At 35.7% G+C, this 25,642-nt stretch overlaps 1 protein-coding gene across 3 annotated transcripts in view; it reads right to left on the reverse strand.

Moving 5' to 3' along the window:
• Positions 1-25,642, reverse strand: part of znf280d (zinc finger protein 280D) — an 80,659-nt gene that overhangs the window by 12,312 nt on the left and 42,705 nt on the right. The window contains exons 6-16 of one of the 3 annotated variants that reach the window (XM_028823828.2): positions 23,199-23,450; positions 22,639-22,791; positions 21,354-21,463; positions 20,972-21,201; positions 16,624-16,781; positions 16,330-16,430; positions 16,043-16,189; positions 13,224-13,358; positions 6,584-6,810; positions 5,331-5,423; positions 5,041-5,181 (exon numbers count right to left, since the gene is read on the reverse strand). In XM_028823828.2, the coding sequence (XP_028679661.1) occupies positions 5,041-5,181; positions 5,331-5,423; positions 6,584-6,810; positions 13,224-13,358; positions 16,043-16,189; positions 16,330-16,430; positions 16,624-16,781; positions 20,972-21,201; positions 21,354-21,463; positions 22,639-22,791; positions 23,199-23,450 (1,747 nt within the window). The remainder of the gene's footprint in view (positions 1-5,040; positions 5,182-5,330; positions 5,424-6,583; positions 6,811-13,223; positions 13,359-16,042; positions 16,190-16,329; positions 16,431-16,623; positions 16,782-20,971; positions 21,202-21,353; positions 21,464-22,638; positions 22,792-23,198; positions 23,451-25,642) is intronic. The other 2 variants (XM_028823830.2, XM_028823829.2) reach the window with 2 other exon arrangements.

Here is a 25,642-nt window from a genome sequence, read left to right on the forward strand (position 1 = left end):
AACACAGTCCTACAGCCCAAAGAAACAGAACTTCTATGATTTACTCACATCTGTCTGCATCTTTCTTAAGTTATTACTGAATGATCAACATTCATATACTGCTTAATCTGTACTTGTGAACTAAAAAATATATTAGATTTCGCTTTGTGCAATTCTGTAACCATAAAACATTCTTATTTTGCCATGCTCTAGTGATTTTAATACTGTTCAAATAAATATAGAAGTAAATAAAGAATAAGAACAAAATTTAAGTATATTAAGGTGTCAAGACAAGAGGGTCAAATTGCTTACCTAAAGCAGCTGCCCACATATTCAAAAAAATTTGATAGATACACTAAGAATATTGTAGATTGTTTTTCATACATGTCATGCAATGATTATCTGTATCATTATGTTCATTGAAAAGACTGATTTCTATTTTTAAAAAAGCTTTGGATTCCCCAGAGGAGTCACATTTACAAATGAAATAGCATGTCACGGTGTTCCAGCTTGTGCCTTTATGTAAAGTAAACAAAATAGGAGAGGGTGTGTGAGGTTGGCTGATATCACTGCTAAATATCCAGTTGTTTGCACTTTTAAACAATTTCTAAATTATGCACATAATACAACAAATTTAAAAAGCAAACAATAGAAGATGCTTAATATTAGGGATAAGAGGACATTTTTGACTGTCAGCTTAAAAACTGGTGCTTGGTAAGGCTGAGGAGTTCTTCAGAATTCATACACAATGGGAAATATGAGATTAGTAATGAGAGACTTCATATAAATGCCCTTGCAAGTGGAAGCTTCTAGTGAAACAATTAAAACAATTCAGAGATGATTTTATACTGAAATCTCCCGAGTTGTAGCGTATCGTCTCATTTTATAAAATTAATAAAAAAAAAAAATACTCCAGCTCAAACGGAAACTGTGCTGACAGTCATGCTGCATTTGGTGCAAAGCAATACCCTCTTAATGCATGCATGTCTGTTCCTTATTAATTTCCAGAAATACAAATTATAGCAAATCTTGATTTTTGTGCAGACCTAACCGTAAAAAGCACCAACACAATTCTCTCCAAACTCTCACAGTAATGATACAAGATTATGCAAAACATATCTCAGAAAATTCTCTTCAACAGTGAATGCAGTATTAATGGTCAGAAAACAGAGTAGAGAGCTATAATCCCTTTACTTACTAAGCTTTATATGATTTTTACATGTAACTGTTAAAACCTCACTGTGCTATCTCTCTCTTTCTAGGTCAGCTTAATTACAATTTTATGGGTTTATCCAGGTTGCCCAGTTTTCTTCGTTAAAAGTAATACTGGAGCAGAAATTTTTACAGCTAGATGGCCATCCTGATGCCATCCTCGTTTTTTTTTTTTTTTTTTTTTTTTATAAGCAAGAGGGACAGTGACCTCATTCTAACCCCAGAAAACTATTCACACATACACACACAAGATATTTCACCCACTGAAAAATCAGAGGAATGTAACAAATTTAGTATATTCTCATTAAGAGTAATATTTCTCTATTATATAAAAAAAAAATCTTGGGACGAGATGAGACTTTTTAAGAGAGACAAGACATTTTCAGAGAGATAATTTCATGTCCCGCAAGACATGACTTTTTGCCAAAAGATGATGTGAAAACCCAACAGGTCAAAGTGGGGGCAGAAATAAAAGACAAACAGTAGAAGAAGAAAAGCAAACGAGTAGAAGACAAAGTGGAATGTCGTTAATGAAAGTACTAAAATTTGAAAGTCTCAAAAAATGATAGTAAAGAGATTGAATATGTGGACATAGGTGATATGACAGAAGTATTTAGATATTGTTCGGCTTTAAACTTTAAGTTGGAGACTTATAGATTGTCTAATTCATGTTGCCATCAAGCAAAAGTAGTGTTTCTTCCCAACGAAGAGGCGTATCCATGAGAATTAAAACATTTGGTGTTTGGTGAATGTGAAATCCATGTGAATGCTATTGTCAGACAGTTACTGCACTCTCAGCTCCAAGTGGGGTCGGAAATAAAAGACAAAGAGTAGAAGAGAAAGTAGAATGTCATAAAGAGGTTCAAAAACATTGGTGTGATACACATGCAGCTTAGATTAGAGATTATGAAAGTACTAAAATTCAAAAGTCTCAAAAAACTGATAGTAAAGATCGAGAAAGTGAAATCCACATACGCGAGCTTTAAGAGACACAAAGCGGCTGGCGCGTAAGCACAGGCTGGGGGGTTGGTGAGCGAAGCCCCCTAGTAAAAATTAATTATTATGTGTACCAGTACTCTCCCGAAGGATCTGAATCTTATTCAAGTACTTGGGGGCTTCGCCGCCAGCTTGCTTCGCTCGCCAACCCCCTTGTTTGGTTTTCCGGATACACACTTTAAAATTTTTTTTTTCTTTGAATTGTTGCTATTTCATTAGTTTCACTTTTATTTCAGAACTTATGTAACAACAATATTTGGAATCTTTCGAGTCCCAATATGCTGAATCTTTTAAATGAGGTCAGTGAGACATGTGTTTAATGACTTTATACCACAATTCAGGATAGGTAGGATAAAGGAAGAGTTTTCATTTTTGTTCAGTGCCCAATCAAAAAATTTCAAATAGGATTTTATTTTGCTTGAGAATGTCTCAGACCTCCTTTGCATGCAAATATCATTTTAAGAAGGAATGACAGGAGATGTGTTTACGTAACAGACCAGTGTCTAATGGAGCTAGTCAGACATGGTCTTCCTAATTTTGTGATTCTGGTGTTTTGTTCACTTGGCAATGATTCTTCATTAAGTTATGTCTTACTTGTGTTTCTGAATGGATGAGTAATACATTTTCTCAAACTAATTAAGGAGAAACAGAAATCTTAGTTATTGGAAAAAATTGATATAGTGAGGTGGGGTGGGGGTTGATTTGTTTTCAATCCTATTCTTGATTTCAATAAAATCAATAAAATAAAAATACAGTAATCCCTCCTCCATCGCGGGGGTTGCGTTCCAGAGCCACCCGCGAAATAAGAAAATCCGCGAAGTAGAAACCATATGTTTATATGGTTATTTTTATATTGTCATGCTTGGGTCACAGATTTGCGCAGAAACACAGGAGGTTGTAGAGAGACAGGAACGTTATTCAAACACTGCAAACAAACATTTGTCTCTTTTTCAAAAGTTTAAACTGTGCTTCATGACAAGACAGAGATGACAGTTCCGTCTCACAATTAAAAGAATGCAAACATATTTTCCTCTTCAAAGGAGTGCCCGTCAGGAGCAGAGTCTGTCAGAAAGACAGAGAGTAAAGCAAACAAATCAATAGGGCTGTTTGCTTTTAAGTATGAGAAGCACCACGGCACAAAGCTGTTGAAGGCGGCAGCTCACACCCCCTCCGTCAGGAGCAGAGAAATAGAGAGAGAGAGAGAGAGAGAGAGAGAGAGAGAGAGAGAGCCAGAGTAAAACAATGTCAAAAATCAATACGTGCCCTTTGAGCTTTTAAGTATGCCAAGCACTGTGCAGCATGTCCTTCAGGAAGCAGCTGCACACAGAAGGTAGAAACGTCCCTATTGTCTAGGTGTGCAAACAGCCCCCCCTGCTCACAACCCCCTACGTCAGCGCAAGAGAGAGAGAGAGAGAGAGAAAGTAAGTTGGGTAGCTTCTCAGCCATCTGCCAATAGCGTCCCTTGTATGAAATCAACTGGGCAAACCAACTGAGGAAGCATGTACCAGAAATTAAAAGACCCATTGTCCGCAGAAACCCGCGAAGCAGCGAAAAATCCGCGATGTATATTTAAATATGCTTACATATGAAATCTGCGATGGAGTGAAGCCGCGAAAGGCGAAGCGCGATATAGCGAGGGATCACTGTAATAATAAAAAAAAAAGAAATAAACTTAATCCATTAGCTTAAAAGTCAAGACGGAGGTAAAGAATTTTGGGGTAATTATGGACTCTGACTCAAATTTTAAATCACATATTAATCAGATTACCAGGACAGCATTTTTTTCACTTAAGGAATATAGCAAAAATTAGATCCCTTATAACTTTGTAAGATGCTGAAAAAGTTAGTTCATGCTTTTGTTTTTAGTAGAATAGATTATTGTTATGCACTCCTTTCAGAACTACCCAAGAAAGACATCAATCATTTGCAACTAGTGAAGAATGCAGCTGCTAGAATCTTAACTAGGAAAAGAAAATCTGAGTACATCTCTCCAGTTTTGACGTCATTACATTGGTTACCCGTGCCATTCAGAATTGACTTTAAAATACTGCTAATGGTTTACAAAGCCTTAAATAATCTCGCTCCATCCTATATTTTGGAATGCCTGTCACCTTACACTCCAAATCGTAACCTTAGATCTTTGAATGAGTGTCTGTTTATAATTCCAAGAGCTAAACTTAAAAGTGGTGAGGCAGCCTTCTGCTGATATTCACCTAAAATCTGGAATAGTTTACCAATAGATAGTTGCCAGGCTAATACAGTGGTGCATTTTTAAAAACTGTTAAAAACCCATTATTTTAACATGCCTTTCTCGTAGCCACACTTTAGTGTATCCCTGTTAAGCTATATGTGCACTAAATTATCATTTTCATCAATGCTCCACAATCCGTACTATCCCTACTATTCTCTGCTGTTCTTTTTCCAGTTTTCTGTGGTGGCCACCTGATCAAGGCACCATGCAGTTCCTACACTGATTTGATAGAAGGCAGTACCCCAGATGTCCACAAGACCATCATCATGAAATTCTTTCATGTGAAGCCTGAAAGCAAAAAGGACTGATTTAGATCATTTATGTTAGGTAGAATGCCCAGTGGGAGCTAGGCGGTCTCTTGACCTTGGAACCCCTGCAGATTTTGTTTTTTTCCTCTGGCCCAGCTGGAGTTTTTTTTTTTTTTGTTTTGTTTTTTATGTCTTCCCGGCCATCTGATCTTACTTTATTCTTTGTTACTTAGTATTGCCTAATCTTATTTTTGTTTCATATAAACTTTTCCTTCTTCATCTTGAAAAGTACTTTGAGCTACACCATTTATATGAAAATGTGCTATATGAATATATGTTGTTGTACATACATACCGTATCATGTGATTCCCATAGGCTTTGCTACAACTGGTTTTATATCTACACATACGACATTTAACAAAGGAAGGATAATGAGCTGCAAAATCCTTAATAACAGAAGAACATTCAATGCATTTCAGGAGTCCAGGTCCACCTCTGAAAAAAATAAAAGAAAAAAAGAAGTGTAAAGGAAGATCTTAATTTCTGAAGATATTAAAAGCATTCACAGGGAATTTTACAAGTCCTCAAAAGTATAACACCAGAAAACCCAGGAGGGGAGAGGATTAAAAAAACAGTTTGCATACCTCGAATTATTTTGTACTCTGGTTCTGCCTGCTTTTCTTGTTTGGTTCATGATGGACCTTTCAGACCTCGCTGTTTGCTTCTTCCTTTGCTTTCTGTCAGTCAGTGGTAAATTTATGTAAACCAATCAGAGGCTGTTCTCTTCATAATATTTATCTTTATTAAGATGTATTACAAGATTTAACTTCAAGATTGCAGATTTGCTTTGGGTAAACCATACCTATGCTAGCTGGTCATCACCACAGTTGTGCCTCAACTGGGGTTCCCTAATACTTTATTTTTCTAGTGACTGTCAATCCAACCTATCATTTAGCACTCAGTAATTTTGTGTATATAAGTTAAAACTGATTATGAGCATGATAGCAGGTGGGAGTGCTAAAGAAGGGTCAGTCTTTGGTACGGCAAAGGCACTGAGCAAATGCAGTTTTGTCAGTTCAAATGCCATGCCCCCAAAAGGAGACAGGAAAAGTGATTTCCTGTTGGTGTATCAGTGTCTAAATAGTAAACCCATAGTAGGGGAGTGCGATAAATTGTTGTCATCTCACAGAGTTGGCTAGTTTCTATCTTTCACCTGATACTGCCCGCAAAGGATTTAGAGACCTACATACTGCAACTGGATAAGGTGATTTAAGAATGATTACTTCTAGAAGTGATAATTAATTAGTAAGCTGATACAAAGGCTAATCACTTGAAGGTCACATTAAAGTGGTGCAGACCCTGAATTGCAATTTAATAAATGTAAAACATCATGATTATAAAGTCATATAGAATGTGTACTTGCCTGGCAGAAAACATAAACTAATTTAACCCTAATAACGTGATGTTGAGGTTAAGGCAAATGTAAGCTTTAATCAAGAAATGAATGATAACTAATATGCTATAAAATATGTCATCAGTCAATAGTTTACTATGCTGGGCAGGACCAGAGCAGGCAGACAATTTAAACTAACAAGAAATCTGTTTATGCTGACTAATGTATATAGCCATTTAATAACTGCTACACAATTCAAACCTATACAATATGTAAAACTATATGCGTATTTTTAAAAAGAAGGGTACATTACCAAATTATTAAAAGGAAATTCTATAAACTTAGACAGGAAACCAAAAAGAAGATGCCTCAAAAGAATGCAAAAATGCCACTTTAGGAATTGTCAAAAATAAATTAATCACTATGGTTGTGTGTACTAACAATGACATATACAAAAAACAACCCACTTGCATCAGTGCTGAAAACTCCCCAATTTAATATTACCTTATATTCCTTAATGACACAATAGGCTGCTCGGAGGATTTAGAAATACTGAATCTGTCCTGCTTTTTTTGGTAATATGTTGATCTTGATTTTCCTTGATTTGTTTGAGGTCTGATCATCTGCTTAGTAGAAGGACTGTCAGGAACAAGGCTGACAACTGATTTGCTGGTTGCACTGGGAGATGATGGTGAACCACTTAAGGAAGACAGAGATGCTCGAATAGTAACCTAGAAGACAATTACAAAAAAACGATTCAAGCTATATTTTGGGAGGTGGTAGGGATGTGGTGGGGGTTTAGGGTTGAGAGGTTTCAAAAGCAGAAATGTTAAGCATATATCAAAACTGAAGACTTCTGCTCATCCATTTAATTGGTTTTAGACTTATCTCTCTGTTATAAAAATAAATCCTGTCCTGGAAAGCAAAAGCAATGTGACGATATGTGATCTTCTCGGAAGACATTTAAAAGACCCACGAGACCAAACAGACTTGCCACAGTCCACCTCGCGGGTACCGTAAACATGAGACTTGGTGCCAAGAGATTGTCCCAGGGCTGTAGCAAAAAAGGACAGCGGCTGTACAGGCTTTAAAATGATCGAAGGGCAGCGCGACAGCAGCACCCAACCACGCCGACAATACGAGCAGCGTTATACGTCCTGCAAGAAAGAATTTAACCACGCCCGGGGCCAGAAATAAAGGACAAGTATTGTTTTTACAACGTCATGCGAAACCAGACAGTGAGCCATCATTTAAAAGGAGTCCACAGACATCTAACCAAGCAGTTGTTGGATTGCTTTTGGCAGACAAGCATCATGTGCTCCCAGGTCTTAAAACGACGACATACAACAGGCAGAAGAGACAGCTCGCAAGCAGCAGAAAGACAGCAAATGATCCAAAGACATATCCTTAGCATGTGTTCAGATGCCCCCCCCCCACAAGAGCAGCATTATTATGTGATATGTGATATCATCTAATGTGAAATTCTACTCCGTACTTCTAGAATTTTTATTTTTATACTGTATTGAGAATTTATTCTGTTCTATGTATTGTACTGTATTGTATTGACCCCCTTCTTTTTGACACCCACTGCACGCCCAACCTACCTGGAAAGGGGTCTCTCTTTGAACGGCCTTTCCCAAGGTTTCTTCCATTTTTTCCCTACAAGGGTTTTTTTTTTTTTTGGGAGTTTTTTCTGGTCTTCTTAGAGGGTCAAGGCTGGGGGGCTGTCAAGAGGCAGGGCCTGTTAAAGCCCATTGCGGCACTTCGTGTTATTTTGGGCTATACAAAAAATAAATTGTATTGTATTGTATATCCGGTAAACCAAACACGGGGGTTGGCGAGCGAAGCGAGCAGGGGGCCGAGCCCCAGAGTTTTTTAAAAAATACTGAAGGCATAAACTGTGCTATGTATGTCAAAGGTGAATATGTCAACCATGTTTACTGGGGAGAACAGAAACTCTATTGTTTCCATCTTCCTTCCTAGACCAGATCAGAAACCTCTCAGCTGTGCCCACCACTACAACTACTTTAGTACTCTTTTTTTTTTTTAATATAAAAACAATATTCTGTTAATCCAGGGAAAAGATAGGACAAGTTTCCATAACTGCCAATGACAAAGAAAAAGGGAAAAAGACAGCTGTCTAATTCTATGGCCTTGAAAACGTAACAGTTTTAAGATCATCTTATACTGTAGAACATCTGGTCACGAACGTTTCTGAACATGTACAAATCAGGTTACGATCAAATAGTTTGCCAAAACTTTGTATCTTGCCACGACCACATGCTCTGGTGGCGAACAAAAACACTGGCAGCCAGTTTCCCTACGCGTATTTGTACATGCCAATGATTTGCCATTCTCTGTTCCCATTTTCTTTTGTTTGCGTATACTGGGCCTAACAAAGCAGCTGACGTTACAAAAGGAGTTATAATGTTAACCAAGCTGAGGCCTCAAGGGCTGGAAGAGGTGGAAAAACTGTTGCTAGTGTGGTTGAACAAGAAGCAACATGCAGGGGATAGCATAAGCAAGCCAATCGTAAGTGAGAAAGCCAGGAAGATTCATGGTGATTTGCTATATATATATATATATATATATATATATATATATATATATATATATATATATAAAAAAAAATCCTTTTTCGAGTGGCGAAGGTGAGGAATGTAAAGCCAGTAGAGGATGGTTTGAAAAGTTTTGCAAGAAAAGTGGCATTTAATTTTTTTCCCTGTGCTTAAAACTCATAAAAAAAGTGTTTACAGCAAGTGGATCATAAGGGTCTAGCACGAACTCTTACAATGTTAGTTTTCTCTGTTGTTCAAGGTTTTCTCCGTGTTATTCAATGTTTTTACATTTAGTTTAATATTACACTATGCATTCTTTGGTATAATTAACTATTTTTGTGCTTAAAAAATATATATTTACATACAGTTCATATGGTCTGGAACAGATTAATTGTATTTACATACAATCTTATGGGGAAATTATGCTCGGGTCGTGACCAAATTGGGTCGCATCCAGAGTTTTGGAACGAATTATGGTCATAACCAGAGGTACCAATGTATGTAGACTTTTACCAACTTTGATAATAAATTTGGACATAAGCCCCTTATCTTCACAGCTAATTATTATGTGATCTCTGATGGATAGCTATTGAATGTTCCAAACAATCTGAATACACTGTAGTTTAAAAATGTTAAAAAGTCGTATGTAATAAAAAAGGGTTTATTTTGATAATGATATGGGTTGTTCAGTTTTTTCCCCACCCAACCAGTTAACAAGATGAAACCAATAGGTCAGTTTTTCTTTTCTGTTTCCCTCACTTGTCTTATTATTACAACACTTATCAAAATATTAGAGAGATGATGAGATTCACAAAAATCATAGCTAAGAACTGTATAAAAAAAGGAATCCTTTGTCCATCAAACTTGTCTGGTTAGCTTATAGCTAGTTATCCAGATATCTCATATACTTCTTACTCTGTATGTACAAACAATTTCCACTTTAAATACCCTTCCACTTGATTTTTAACTGCTATTTAATTTATTAAAATATTTTTATAATTTGGAAACCTGCAGTAGGCTTCAACAAAGCCTTCTCTCATAGAAGTCAAAAAGAGCTTCAAAGAGGGACACACAAAACCAGTTAACCAGCAAAACACCCGTAGTATACGCCTGCAGTTAGCTTTTCCAGTCTTTTGCTGAAAAATGTTGTGCCTGTAATATGAATTGAATTTTCCATTCCTTATGAATATAGTGGTATATTACAGTGATGTAATTCTTGGTTACTAGACCAGTGCAAAAATCAGTTACAAGCCTATATAATGTAATCATATTCAAATTATAGTCCCGTATGTCAAAATGAGTTTTCAGCTCTTGTATCTTCTTGGTAAAATGTTTATCTATACGGCTAGTGACGGTACTCATTGATGGATTTTGATACCTTGGCTCAAGATAACTGATTAACTGCCAAATGTGTCCGTTACCAAAATTAATGGGTAATATGTCATGTTCTATTACTGCGTAACACTTTATAATCTTGTCTTGTAGGTTTTTTCTACCAGTGCTGTTAAGATGGACTGGTTGCTATAGTCCAACCATGCAAACTGCATGCTTATTTTGTACATGGTAGTCCTGCTCTTTTGTTGTCTTAACACAGATTGCACAGTCTGCAGTAAACTTTGTAACATTTTTATTTGTAAAGTTCCAAATTCAAATTGCTTGCAGTAGGTCTTATTTTGACTGAAGGCATCTATTCAGTTTCTGTACGTGAAATGATCTGACATGTGGCTTAAATACCGCCTTTGTGTGTCTATTTGAATGAAAACCATGTTTCAAAGAAATCCCATATTAGGTATTGCAACAACAGCAAAGCAATTAAATTTCCAGAGTCAAATATAATCAGTAAGATTATCTGGTTTATACTCAATGGAAGATAATCAGACAGTGTTTAATTGCTAACAACCCTAGCTTCTACAGAGTGTCCTTTTTAACCTTGAATACCTTTTACATAGACTGCTTCCTGTACATATCATCATTAACATCTTATATTTAAAACTAGTAGACATACCTGATTTTGCTTGAGCACAACTGAACATTTTTAAATTCTAATAACTATGGGAAAGGTATTTAAAACAATGTGACAAATGGTATCATTATAAACATGAACATTTAAAAATATTGAAGTATTTTTGCTTTAAACTCTGGAGCAACACACATAACTGATTGGAAAGCTATGTATCTCAGTGTATTGTAAAGCTTTGTCCTGGCATTAATTTGTTGCCATTGGTAGGATTTATTTGTTATTTAGTAACTGCAGTTTTTTTAAAACTTGTATTTGTCAGTTGGTATGATGAGCTTCCTCAGAGTAGGCATTGGTCTGCTATGTAAACACATCTCTAGTCATTCCTTCTTAGTCACCTCAATAAAATTTTAAATTATTAATATTGTGCAATTTTTAAGTAATGTAGATTTACAGGCTTGTAACAGTAACTCCAGTTTTTAGTTAAGTGTGTGTTGCAGCAGGTGTGACTTTTATAAACAAACATTTTTTTTAGGATAGTCAATATTCTTTTTACTTGCCTCAGTATCTGAAGATTTAAATTCTCCTGAAACCCTCACAATTTTCCCCATGTCAACTCATCTTATTTTTTTTAATATACAAATTTATACAAAAATGTTTTGCTAAAATGAGGATTGTAAGAATAAAACGACAACAAGGGATTAGATTAATAATAATACAATTATACTTGCATAATGATGATTAATTACTGTTAAATGTTTCCAGAAAGAAATAACAAGGTTATATTTGTTTCCTCTTCTTCCTTCATTACTGGCACAGTGATTTGATCTGGTATCTCACAGCTCCAGAGAAATGGCTTCAAATCCTGGCCCGAGTGCTGTCGGTTTGGAGTTTGCATATTTTCTCTGTGGTGTTTAAAACTCCAGCAGGCATGGTAATATGAGAAAAGGTCCAATGCTGCCCAGATACATTGTAAAAAACGTAACATTTATGTGAGCCATATGAACATACCCATGTACAATCATGTCCTATTTGACAAACACTATAAAACTCAATATTGCTATAAAATTTACTTTCAGCAATGCTCAGGTAACCTCAGGTACTCGCACATATAGTCTAATTTATCAGGGGTTCCTTTCACATGCAAATAACATTGCATTTATTTGTCCGACTTTAAGTAAATTTTCAAAATTCTAATGCTGTTTTGAAGACTGTGCAGATCTTTATGAATTGATTTTATTGCCTTCCAGTTATTTGGTATACCTATAACTTCAATGTCACATGTCAGTTTTGCTGTATCTGAATCTTTAAAAAAAAAAAAAAAAAAAAAAACCCTGTACAGTGATCAAAAACTCAACCCTGACATTATCAGCATTTGGCTCTACCCAACAAGGCAAACTGACCTCCACTAAAGCAATGGCCTGTACAGTTTGCTCTAGACTATTATTTCCCCCATTTCGTGTTACCAAGTTGGAGCCTCCCATAAATTTTACTATTGTTTGCAGCAAGTACTCTGGACTGTCAGAATCACAGTTTAGTTGACATAATTCTCCTAGATTCACATTGCTAACACATTTCAAAGTTTTGAAAATCTGGCTCAAGCTCTCCTCTTCAAAAATAGAGACCGAAAATCTTTCCCCCCCAAGAGATGTTATCTGGATATTCTTTCCTGGGCAGAACTAACAGCAGCTCTACAAACAAGTGAACAAGATTTGTTCTAATGAATAAAAAAGGAAGAATCACTTGAAAATTGTGGAGTTTGAATACAGACTAGCTTGATTTATATTCTACAGTTTGTGGGAGTGAATCTCACAATTTATTAGTCTTTTTAATTACTACAGAACATTGCCCAGAGGCTGAGAATGTGTTATGACAACATAAACACAAAAACTTTCTACATTAGACAGATACACCTTATTTCTAGAAAATGCCCAGAGTGCTTGTATGTGCAACTTATCACACTAACATGTGAGCACTCAAGGTGAGATCACATTTACTGACACTTCTGGCAATGTGAGCCAAAAGTCTGAGTCAAGCAAATTTCACACAACCTCTCTAACTAGTGTTTACTCCAATATGAACTTGACTGGTTTGCACAAAGTGTATACTGATTTTACTCCAAGCTTTCTAGAGGAAATCCTATAAAATGTATGCAATATAAATGCTAAAAATGTAATATATGAGTAATGCAATTTAAAACACCCTGTAAGTGAAATATTGGACAGCTTTAACTAATAATTATTTCACATCTAGAGCAGTTATGCATTTAGATAACCAAAGTCACAATTTAGAGTTATTTTTGACAAGAATTGCAATCAGAATTTTTGTGAAATAGCATTTTAAAGAAGTGAAAAAGATAAACCTAAAACATAATTCAAGAAAAGACTATTCTTTATGAATGATTCATTACTCTTCTATTTTTTAATTAGCATAATAGCCAGTATCAAGAATAGCAGAATGTTGCCTGAATACGTGAACAGATAAAGAAATGGAACAAGGCAAGAACAGGAGGCCTTAAACCATGGGATGTTATGAACCATGAGATGTACTGAAATACTGGCCTACATTTTCAGACCTGTGACTTTAGAATATTCAGGACTTGGCTACTTACAACTTGACACCAACTAACCTTGGTTCCAGGAGGCAGACCTTCCAAGGACTTGGGCTTCCTGAATGATCGATGATGGTGAGATTTATGTTCCATTTTCTCTTTGCAGGTTAAAAACTGCAGTCTGCACTTTGTACAACGATGTACTCCTTTTTTCTTAAAAAAATAAAAATAAAATATATTTTCATGTATAACATGATGTATATACATTATAAAAAAAAGAAAAAATATATTTTCATGTATAACATGATGTATACATTATTAACTAAACACATAAATCCCCAGCCAGGCATGCAATAGATTTTCTATCCTACGTTAAAATATTTTTTTTTTATGCATTTTTTTTTTTTTTTTTTAACTTTCTGTAATCAAATTATTTTCTTTACAAATCTTGTGGGAAACCAATAAGCTACCGAAACAATGAAAACATTAAATTGAAATGAGTACAAATCAACATTCAGTATACCAATGGCTAACATTTTTTTTTTAAAAACCAACTTATGTTGAATTAAAAAGCAGTATAAAAGGGGTAGGATGATCAAAAAGCAATTTCAAAATTCTTTAAAGCCAAAGTAATCACCCACATGGAAGGATTGCACTTTAGCTCTGCACAAGTTCTGAAGTGATACAGGATTAAATGAACAAGGGCTTGCATTCATTGATTTATTTAGTACAGATGGCAGATAGGCTTGGAAACAACTGAACAACAGATTTCTTGGAGCAAACCTTTAACAGTGTTATCCAAGAAGTGATGACATTGGCACATGGTTCCTTTCAAAATAAAAGCGCCATGCGAATGATTGTTCAAGCTCTAGCTTTTTAGACAGTAACAGAAAATAACTCAAAACTGCCTATGTTCACCTTCTCAGCAGAGGTATATGGAAGTGACACACGGTTAACTCTTGCACTTTGCTTCAGACAATTAATAATCAGACAGACATTATCCTTGATTCTTAAAAAAAAAAAAAATACTATAAACAAAACTAGAGGTGGAGGATTAACTTTCAACATAAATCCATACACTCAGTACATTTACTAAATAAAGCACTAATAAAAATTCACTAAGAATACTAGTTTGTCTACTAAACTACAGAGGAAATGGTTATTTTTATGCTACTGAGAATAATAAATTTATATGGTCATTATTATCATGTAGAGATTACAGTGAAATTTATATATACATGTGTGAATACACAAGTTAACACATCAAATCTTTGTACAGACTGGCCCATGTAAAAAAAGATTCATATTCTATAGCAATTTCTTTAACATGCATAATAAGGTACCACGCACAAGAAATACCTGTGGTCTGTCACGATTAACCTTTCACTAATGTGTGACACCAAATGAATTTTAAGCATAATGCTGTGGCACATGTTAAAATGTCTTTAAAAATCTAACAGCATTATAGGTACTAAATGAATGTAATGTAGTAATGGCATCACTTACAGATAATATACAGTACATTTTGTACAGGCAGAGATTAAATCATTCAGAATAATGTCCATCACTTCTGCAATGGTACATTCTTTACACTAAGTTACTTCTGTCATTAATAATAATAATTCTTTGCATTTACATAGCGCTTTTCTCACTACTCAAAGCGCTTCGCAATTGCAGGTTAAGGGCCTTGCTCAAGGGCCCAACAGAGCAGAGTTCGTTTTGGCATAAACATTAAAAATAAGTTTGCGTTTTTGTAAATTACATAATGTTGTTTTGACAAGTGCAGTTATGATTTTTTAAGAGCCATAAGTACATCTTTACAATCCATAAATCTCAACTCCAAATATACAAAGCTTGCGCTGCTAGAATGCTACCAAGGATATATATTTTTTTAACACAAAAAAAAACAAAACACCACACACAGCTGTTAAAATGATAGTGTTTAAACTTAAAATACCTTGTACTTTAAAAGGTACAAGGGAGTAATATGAAAATATTCATTTAAAAGTTAGTTAAATAAAGGAATAATTGCTGGCAACTTGGAAAGAAGGACCCTCACAACACCCAAGACAAAACTTTGCCTAAGGAACAACTATGCCCTACTGTAAACACCGTTTTAGGGCATTTTACATTACTGGAATTAAAAAAAAAAAAAATTATTAACAGGAGTACATGAAAAAAGAAGCAGTCTAAACACCGCAAAATATCTTATCTGTTTAAAAGGGCATACAACAGAGGCAATTAACAACAGTAACTAAGACGACAATAGTTGAAATTTCACAATTTTGTAATTCTGTAATACATAGACCTGTCCTGATAAGGTGGTTTCTTTCCTTCCCTCCATCTTCTGTAAACTTAACTATACGCAGGACATGGTTTTCACCAATAAATATCCAGCTAACTGCTCTTTCTTTCAGAAACATCTCACAATTACCACTGACAAAGAAAAATAGCTTCTCAGAGCTTAGGTTTTAGAAACAATTTGTTTTGTGAAGTTAAACAGCAAAATAAATAAAAAAACAACATTTTTGTCGAATTTGTCAGCCCATTATATATTGCAGCAAGGTGCTCAATGGAATACTAATCAATCCATGTTGAGAACAAAACTGAACAGAGCAATTCACGGGCGACTATGTTGTTATGCTGACTACGTTCAAATTTTCTGAGCTATGAGATCCTCAAGCAAAAAATGACAGATGGATCACATTTCAAAGAACAGAGAGCAATTGGACAATGTCCTATTTACATGAAAAGCTGCCAACTACAGACGGTCTTATTAACTCAAGTGACAGGTGTGTCGACTGCTACTAAGCAGTACAGCAAATTATGTAACATATTAGAAAGAATGAAAAAAAAAAGCTGCTGGGACTTACATTTTAACAACAATCCAAGCTTACCTGGTGTCTCATATAATGATGCATAAATGGTGTTGCACTTTTAATCACCTTAAGGCAAAATGGACACAACAGATTTTTGGTGTTTTCATGAGTTGTGCGAAAGTGATTTTCCACATCCGAAAAAATGGATGACCTATAGTTACACACCTGTGAACAGAAACAGAGATTGCTATCCTTTTCAAATATTTACAAATTGAGGATCAGCTATAAAAGTGGCAATGGGTGTGTTAAGGAATACATGAAAAGCTAACTGATGCTTATAGAAATGTTTTCTTTCTTTGTTTTACCTGACAGACATAGGGCATTTCCCCTGGCTTATGATTGTCCTTCATGTGTTGTAAAAGCACTTGCTCAGATTCAAAAGATAATTCGCATATTTTACAAGTGGCTGGAAAGAAAAAAAAAAGACATCATTCTTAATTATTTAAATAAATAAATAAGCTGTACAAAAATAAGCAATACTCATCTAAGACTCCCTTGCCTCTATTTTAAATATTAAAGCAAAATACTTCTAAGTGGAAAAATAATGGATGGATATTCAATAGAGGTCTATGAACTTTATATACAAGAACAAAGCATACTGGTAGATTCATAAGGACTATGGGAGCTTTCAATGTGGCACTGCAGCTGGAACGGTGTGGCATACTGGCGATAACAATGCTGGCATGTTGTATGGTTTTCCCAGCTTTCGTTACTTTGTTTTTCCAGTTCCAAGTGATGTTTCATATGGTTCATAAATCTGTGAAGAGAATACAGCACAATATTTTAGGAGCAAACCAAAACTGCTGGGGACATTCTACATGCATCATATTAACTAGAATAATATCTGGTATTACTTGCATAAAAAATGAATTTTGCCATCATTAGTTTATAATAGCATGTTTAGCAATACAGTTCACTTTGTAATTCTCTTTAACTAACCTTTTGGAATTTTTTTTTTTTTTTTTAATTATTCAGCAGTTGAAATTCTATAATCAACAGCCTACCATCTCTGGCAGGAAGCTGACACTAAGTGAAAATAAAGTTGTAAGTGTAGCAGATCACAACTTAGTTGATCAACAGTAACCAACTCTCTCATCTCAAGGAGTGGATCTGGCATTTAATTCTCTCTCTTTTTTTTTTTTTAAACTATTGTTTGTAGTGGTAACATATTTAATCCGTACTCAGGCAGTGTGGTGTAGTGGCTAAGGCACTGGACCCAAAGGCTTCTGGTTAAATTGCTACCTCTGCTATACTGTATGACCCTGGGCAAGTTACATAAGGCAATATAAAAGGAAAAAAAAAATCTGAAAACTAGTAACTTATCTTGTAAGTGACACTGGATAAATGCATCAGACAATTGTAAACTAATGCAGAATTACAATACCATATAAAAAAAACAAGTGGTAACTTATTTTATGCTCTCTTCACAATTACTTCATCGCATGACTACTAATGGACTGCGTATTCCACAGAAAATAGAATGCACAAGTCACAAGAGTGCACCCTTTCTGGGACTTGACAGTGTACATTTGTTTCCACCTGCTTAAAAGATGAATTACCAAAGCTGCTCCTTGTGTCTTACTTTCTAAGTGCATGTAATAGCTATTGTAATAACAGCAATTACAAGAACCTTTTGTTTTACCTAATGATGTACATTTCTTCTGCTGGTTGAAGTCTGCTCATTTCATCCTATATGCTGTTCCCTGACTAGGCATGGCCCATTTTTCAGTTTCACATTCTGCTACTTCAGCTCCTATAAAAGGGATTCTTACGCGATAGAACTATGACCTTAGCTGCCAGAGAAAGCCTACAATACAAACGGGGCTACCCATTAAAACAGCTTGCAGAAGCTTTTTGCTGCATTTGAAAATAAAGTTATTTAATCAAAAGAACAGTTCTTACACTGGGTAAACTACCAACTATTATTCATGGCTGTTCCCAAAAGGGAATTGCGCTGAAGTCTACTGATAACGTCATCAATCTGTATGTGGAAACAGCAATGTTTCATGCTATTTGAGCCTTGTATAATCTAATCACTCTCCCTAGAGTCTATCAGCATACTTTCACTCACACACCTACTTACATTTTTGAGCTTCCATTAAAGCAACAAACAGAAAATTACACATATAATGAACATTTTTTTCCCAATTTGACCCAATTAAACATATTTATAGATAAATAAGCTCACATTAAAAAATTGATGTTCAAGGCTGTATTGATAATCAGGACTACAATGTTTCTGGAATAACTTTAGAATCCAGCCACAGTACCATAAAGTGGTGGTATTGTAAAGAACCAAAATAAAGAATTGTCCAGAATTCCAATCCAGAAGGAGCATACTTTGCCTTTGGGAACCATGTCATATGTACGCACAGAATTAACTGTGAAACAAATTGACTGAACAGGCACTGGAAAAGCAGAGCTCACCAGTATGGTTCAGACCATAAGGCTGACCACAATGGGTCTTTTTTTTTTTTTCTTTTTAAATATTCAATTCAAAGAATAATGTGGAGCTTAAAACCACATTGGGTTACTTTTGAGCAAATGGCATGTAAAATCTATTAATTATATACTGTGCTGTATTTATATAGATGGCTATGAGGATTAGAGGTACCTCCTAAGTTCATGAAGAGCCCTGGAAATGAAGACACTACACAGAGGGGAAGTAGGTTAAGAGAGAGATTAGGAGACTGGTAAAGAAATAGGTGAGGGTTTCCTTAAAATGATAGCTAGCAGTACAAGGCAACCAACTGCACAATAATAAGGAACAGGTGAGCAAGGGGACACAGAGAGTACAAGGACATTTAAGTATATATGTAAGCTCAGGAGTGCCGGGAGATACATGGTTATCAGACCTACCTCTAAGAGAAAGGACATGTGACATCTTGGAGGACTACCTACCACAAAAGTTACACCAGGGATTATCCCAGACATAGCTCCAGAAAAAAGAATATAAAAAGTCATCCCATAGCCAGTGGCAATCTGAGCCCGAGGCCAGCAAATGAGAATGGGACATAGGCTGAACTGGCAGGGAAGTAGTGTGGACAGTGCAATGTGAAAAACAGAGTTTGGGAATAGGGCTGGAGACTGGGTTTTGTGCTTGTGGCAGTAAACAAGTGGAAAGACCACTCGCCCTACAGACTTGGTCCCAACCTGTACAGTTAGGCCCAGTGAGACACAACTAGGGTTGTTCTCTGTATATTTATTTGTTACATCATATTCTCCCTTTCAGCATCTCTCCATTTGCATTATTTTGTAGAACAAATAATTTTTGATAATGTTTTGCCTGTTCGGTCATGTAAACCTAAAAAGTGGCAGTAGGAGGTGCCACATCAAAACATACTGTATATACTCACTGACCACTTTATTAGGTCCACCTTGCTAGTACCAGTACCATGCTTTCATATTGTTGACACCAAATTCTGACCCTACCATCTGCTGCAGCAGAAATCGGGACTCGTCAGACCAGGCAACATTTTTCCAATCTTGCATTGTCCAATTTTGGTGAGCCTGTGTGAACTGTTGCCTCAGTTGCCTTTTTTTTAGCTAACAGTAGTGGCACCCGGTGTGGTCTCCTACTGCTGAAATCCTTCTGTTTCAAGGTATGTCGTGTTGCGCACATTCAGAGATGCTCTTCTGCTTTCCTTGGTTGTAACAAGTAGTTATTTGAGTTATTGTTGCCTTTCAATCAACTGAAACCAGTCTGGCCAGTCTCCTCCAACCTCTGGCATCAATAAGGCATCAAGTGCTGTTCACTGGATATTTTCCCTTTTTCGGATCATTCACTGTAAACCCTTGAGATGGTGGTGCATGAAAATCCCAGTAGATCAGCAGTTTCTGAAATACTCAGACCAGCCTGTCCAGCATCTAGAGCCATGCCACATTCAAAGTCACTTAAATCACCTTTGTTCCCCATTCAGATACTCGGTTTGAACTTCAGCAGGTCGTCTTGACAATGTCTACATGCCTAAATGCATGGAGTGCCTGTCATGTGATTGACTGATTAGATATTTGCATTAACAAGCAGTTGAACAGGTGTACCTAATAAAGTGGCAGGTGAGTGTATATCAACGTTTTAAAAAAGGATTTGATTTGATGCATATATACACACTTCTCGCAACTGAAGAGGGCACCGTGGCGGATGTTTGCTGAATGGCAGACCAACCACAAGCGTTACCTGGTAGGTAACCACCCACACAATTCAGGTTGGGACTCACGACTATGAATGCAATGAATATATATATATATTTTTTTCTTTTTACACACACACTGCACTGATATCTGGAAAGTTGCTGGTTTAAATTCTGTTACTGCCAGAAGGCCCTTAACCTGAAAGATTGCACCAGGAGCACTGTACAATGCTCGATCATGTGCTTTGAACCCCCAAAGGTCATGCAAAAGGACAATTTTCCCTTGGGATTAACAAAAGTATACCAAAATCAAATAACAAATTTTATGAAAAAACATAAAAAAAAGTTAAGTAAAAATTTTTTTTTTTATGTCTCACATATTGTATATATCTACACACATACACTCACTCACAAACAAACACTTTAATATGATTATCTGATTTTTTTTTTACTTTAAATTCTGAGTTTTTAAACAGTATTGCTTTGCTGTGGTTAAAATTTATACCAAAATAACAAGTTACAGCTTCAGTATGACACCATTGTGACATGTTTAAATATATAAAATACTAAATGATTACATCCAAAAGTGAAATTAAACTAGTGTTAAATTTCTGAAATGTATGTGACAGGACAATAATAACTCTGCATCCACTATTATGTTAAGCAACACAGTATTAAACATGATACTGTTAACTTTGGAAACTGAGCTCATGGGGTAAAATAAATCTCAACTGATTAAGAAGTGGGCAAATTAGACACACTGTAAAACAAAAACATTAATCAAACAATGTAATGGAATTATAATAACCATTATCACCTTATGTTGTTTTTGAGTATTTTTAGGCAACTGCAACACTTGAATGTGGTATTTGTTTTCTGCTCTTGCAGAGAAAAGCGCAGGTCTCCTTCATGCTTTCCATAATAGAAGTCTTGTACTAACATGACAAGTTTTCCTTTTTCTGCATCAGCAAGCTTAACAGGAGAGGATGGCATATCTTGTTTAGATGTTGTAGGAAAATAGTCATTCATCATATCAGGGCAACAAAACTGAAACAAAACAAATAGATTAATAAATGTGAGAGAATTTATAAATTATTTGAAATATTTCTATACAATAGAAAACCATCTCATGATACTGTGCTAGAGATTGAATACACAAATAGACAACAAGCAATAAATCCCTTTTTACTCACACCAACCTTTATGTGATTCTTAAGGGTCCCAATACGGTTGAAATGTACATTGCACTTTGGACAAGCTTTAATAATAGGTTCTCCATTGTTAGTATAACCAGTAGAGTCAGATGTATCTAAAACAGAAAAATGTTTAGTTAGCTACTTTTTAAATGGCCAATTAACATATTATGTAAGGGAATGATGTAACAAATCACTTTTCTCACTATGATTAAATAAAGTCCTCTGTAAACACTAAGGGGCAAAGAGTATTTTGAAGCATGGATTCCAAAGGCAAATTTAAAGGATAAAATGTGTATATTTGATACAATTGCTTAACATAACTGAACTAACTGCAGCAATTTACATAAGACTTCATTATGTATCTGTTTAATGGACTTCAATATTTTTATTCTTTGACATAAAATGTCTAGATAAAATCATCAAAAACTATTCATTGAACAGTTTCAATTATTTATTAAATTATTTTAAACGTTTTATTCATTCCTGTGCTCTTTATTATTAGATTTTGATTGAAGATCTGAAACTATTCCATGAAAATGCTTGCAGTAATACAGAAAAATCACAAAAATGCAAATAATTTTTCATGGCATTGTAATATGTTCATTACTTGGCAAAATGGGGAAACAATTACCCATCTGTCAATTTGAAACTACACAAAACAAAGATATAAAGACCAATACTAAGAAAGGCAATCGGGAGAATCAACAAGTTAGTTGTTTCATAATGCCAAGAAAATCAACTGAAATAATGTCAGTTGTGTAGTCAACTTCTACATACTTGACAAGGCTAATAATATCACAACTGGTGTCAGAAATAAAAAGGTGGAATAAAAATGGTTACTTTCTTATAATATGTCAAGTTCAGAAATACTCAATGTTAAGCTATATTCTGAAAACTAAACTGATGTCAGAAGCTGTGCGGCTGCTAACGGATATGCATGAATCATACAAAACACTAGGTGCTAAAGGTTCCCAAGTTGCCTGATCTGCATTGAAAGAGGTCCTGAGATTGGACTAAAGGAGGGAGATCATGGAAAATCCTTCCAGCTGTTGTTAACGAACTCATGATATAAATTCCTACATTTTATATTTAGAAACAAATGTGCAAAACTTCACCCAAGATAACTGAAAATGTTTTTCCACTAATTAATCCTGAGCAGATGAAACACAGATTTATGTACAGTACATTGTAAGCTGTCATCTACATCACAGTACATAAAAACAATAAAAACATCTGACATAAGAATCAAACGGCTTTTCTAAAAGAAATTGTATGATAGCGGTATTACCTTTTAAAATATTATTTTGAAGAGTAGTTGAAATAGTAGATGGTAGATGAGGAGTAATAACCTCAAGACTTTGCTTTTTTGGATTTGTGGCGTTAATCTCAAATGTAGCGGGACGTTTTATCAAATTACTGCTTGAACTACCCATCACGCTACCTATGAAAATAACACAAGGAACATTCATAAATATACAATCAAATAAAAACACTGTAACAAATGTACATCTGTCCGTCCATCTTAAGTAATGATTCCAATACAGGGTTGCAGGGAAATGGAGTCAATTCCAGCAACAAAAATTGAGGGTCAGTGTCAGTCTTGGATAAAGGCTTATCTACTACAGTGTACACTCACTCATACTAACCAAATCAGTGACTATTAATCTAGTATGTAAATCACTGTGGTATGAGAGGAAACTGGACTAACCTAGACAAACACCATCATGTGCAGACATGAGAGAATGTGCAAATTCCATACAGACAGTGGCCAGGATGGGGATCAGAGATTGTCTCAGTAACTGCAAACTGTGTTTTTTTTTTGTTTTTTTTTTAAACAGATGCACATACCTGCTCTATTTACAACTTGGGTTGCTGACTGAAGTCTTGGAGAGCTTATGTGAGGAGACTGTATCCTTGGAGAATTCACCTGTATTGGCGTCTGCAGTTTTGCAGAATTTGGTCCACTTGTCAATCTCACGTTATTATTCTGAGTAGGTTGTAACAGAGGTCTTTGTACACCAATTGATACTGTTCTTGAGGGTAAAGGTTGGCGTACTTGAGAATGCGGCTGAATTGGTCTGCCCATGTTAGGAGAAACTCCTGCATTACACACAGATACATAAAATGCTTTCTTAATTATGACAAAAACCTTATTTAAATACACTTAGCCATTTTAAAACACTTTTACTTTTATATCCATAAGTGGTCACTTTACGTGTGAATATATTCCCACGTATGCCCTTGGAAATCCTGAATTCGTCAGGAAAAAGATTTAAGGTGTTAAAAGTGTGGGCTAAGAATACTGGCCCATATTAATTATAAAATGTTCGAGTTATTGCGGATTGGGTGGGATCAGATCTGTACCTTGAACCTAATCCCACAGATGTTTGTTTGAGCAAGTGTCAGTGAGTACAGCAGTAAGCAGTATTTCATGGACATTTTCTTGGAGCTATTCCAGGACTTTTCAGCAAGAAGAATTTTCCTTCTGAAAACCTTTTCACAGATGGGTACACTACTGCCCAGGAAGGATGTACCTAATTGGGAACTACAATCAGATATCATGTGGCATTTAAATGTTGCTCTTCATATATGAAGGGACAGAATGTTTATTGTGACACTGACGGCATGGACAGGACAGAGCCTTAGATTCATGGTTCTTTCACTCCTTCTACATCAGCATAAATAAAAACACAAAAAGATTCCCGAGACCAGACCATATTTTTAAGTTCTCCAATGTTCAGTGGTTGTACTTCAGAGCCTGACACAGTAATGTCTGTTTCTGACTGCAAGGCTCTCTTATCTGATTGACTTTTAGGGTAATAGCCAATTTCCAATACACCCACTGCATAGTTAGTGCATGGAAACCAAGTAGGCTTTCTGCTACAGGAACACTCAAGTCTACATATCCGGCAGCATGCAAAGGCACTTAGAACCAGAGACACATTACATAAACTTCCATTTGGAAAGAATGTCAAAGTTGATGATCTTGTCACCCATGGAGGTCAGTTTATGTAACTAGAAATTACAGGGCTCTGTGATTAGATGCCAGCACAGTTTCACATGCCGAAAGTATCACAAGTCTGCCCCTTTTTCTAACAGCCAATAATGTGTTGCCTGACAAAGCCGGTACGGTCTGAATGCTTTCCAAGTTCAGCCTCAATCTTGGCTCTTGATTTTCTCTTTTCCCATTCTGTTGTGATATGTAAAACATGACAGACAAGACTCTCTTCTGTCTGTGAGGTCCTAAACATCCACATTCTTTATTCCTCATAGCTCCATTTATACATGTTGTACTCCTGTATGCACACTCATTGGTTCTCAGCTCTCACACACACAGGGCTCACACCTTTGACTTAAGACAAACTAAAACCTGTTTCATTTTGTCGAGGCAAGTCGCAGACTGGTAGGACTCATATGTTGGACTACACAACAGGTTGTCGCAGAGAGTGCGCAGCAAAGGCATCTGACTCAGTAATATTATGAAAATGAAGTCTCTGATTGAAAGAAAAGAAAAAAATAAAAATCACTGGAAAAGTTGTGTAGTGTGACAGGTCCTTAAGTCATCATTCTTACTTAAGTCTTCTCAGTTGCACATACATACACATTCAGGGAAACCCATTTTAAAAGACTTGCTTTAGCTTATGATGTTACTCAGCAAACAATTATGTGAGAATTGTGGGTGGACATAATACAGTAAAGTGACCATTCAGGGAATACAAAGATACTTCATATACAGGCAGTTCTCCTATATTCTGTTCCATTACACTCCTAGTGATCTGGAGTAAAATGGAAGATCCTTTATCTTCGACCACACATTCTATACTTGCTAATTCAGTGATCTTTATTCTGAACAAAATCGGAACAACTAGGATTTCAGGTAAATAATATAATGGCAATTTAGGTTAAAAAGAGGGCATCACAGTAGTGTCAAGTTTAAAAACTGATGCCCATAGAATCTAAGCTTTAAATTTCAATTTGGCCACTATCTGTCTGGAGTTTTGCATGCGTCTTCCCCAGTTTCTCTTGTTTACTCCAGCAATTTTAAGACATGATTGATTCTAAATTAGCCATGTATGAACAAGCATGGGAGTGTAAGCGAGTATCCTCTCTGATACATACGCAACCCATCTGAAGCTGATGCTAGACTTGTATCTGATGCTGCTGTTATGGGCTCCAAATCCTCACAATCCTATTACAGAATAAGCAGGTTTGGTAAAAATGAATGAATGAAAGATAATAGAACAGACTATATTTCTCTAATGTCAAATTAGAAAATGACACCTGAGAAACAG

The sequence above is a fragment of the Erpetoichthys calabaricus genome, chromosome 17, assembly GCF_900747795.2.
Source record: "Erpetoichthys calabaricus chromosome 17, fErpCal1.3, whole genome shotgun sequence".
NCBI classification, from domain to species: domain Eukaryota; kingdom Metazoa; phylum Chordata; class Cladistia; order Polypteriformes; family Polypteridae; genus Erpetoichthys; species Erpetoichthys calabaricus.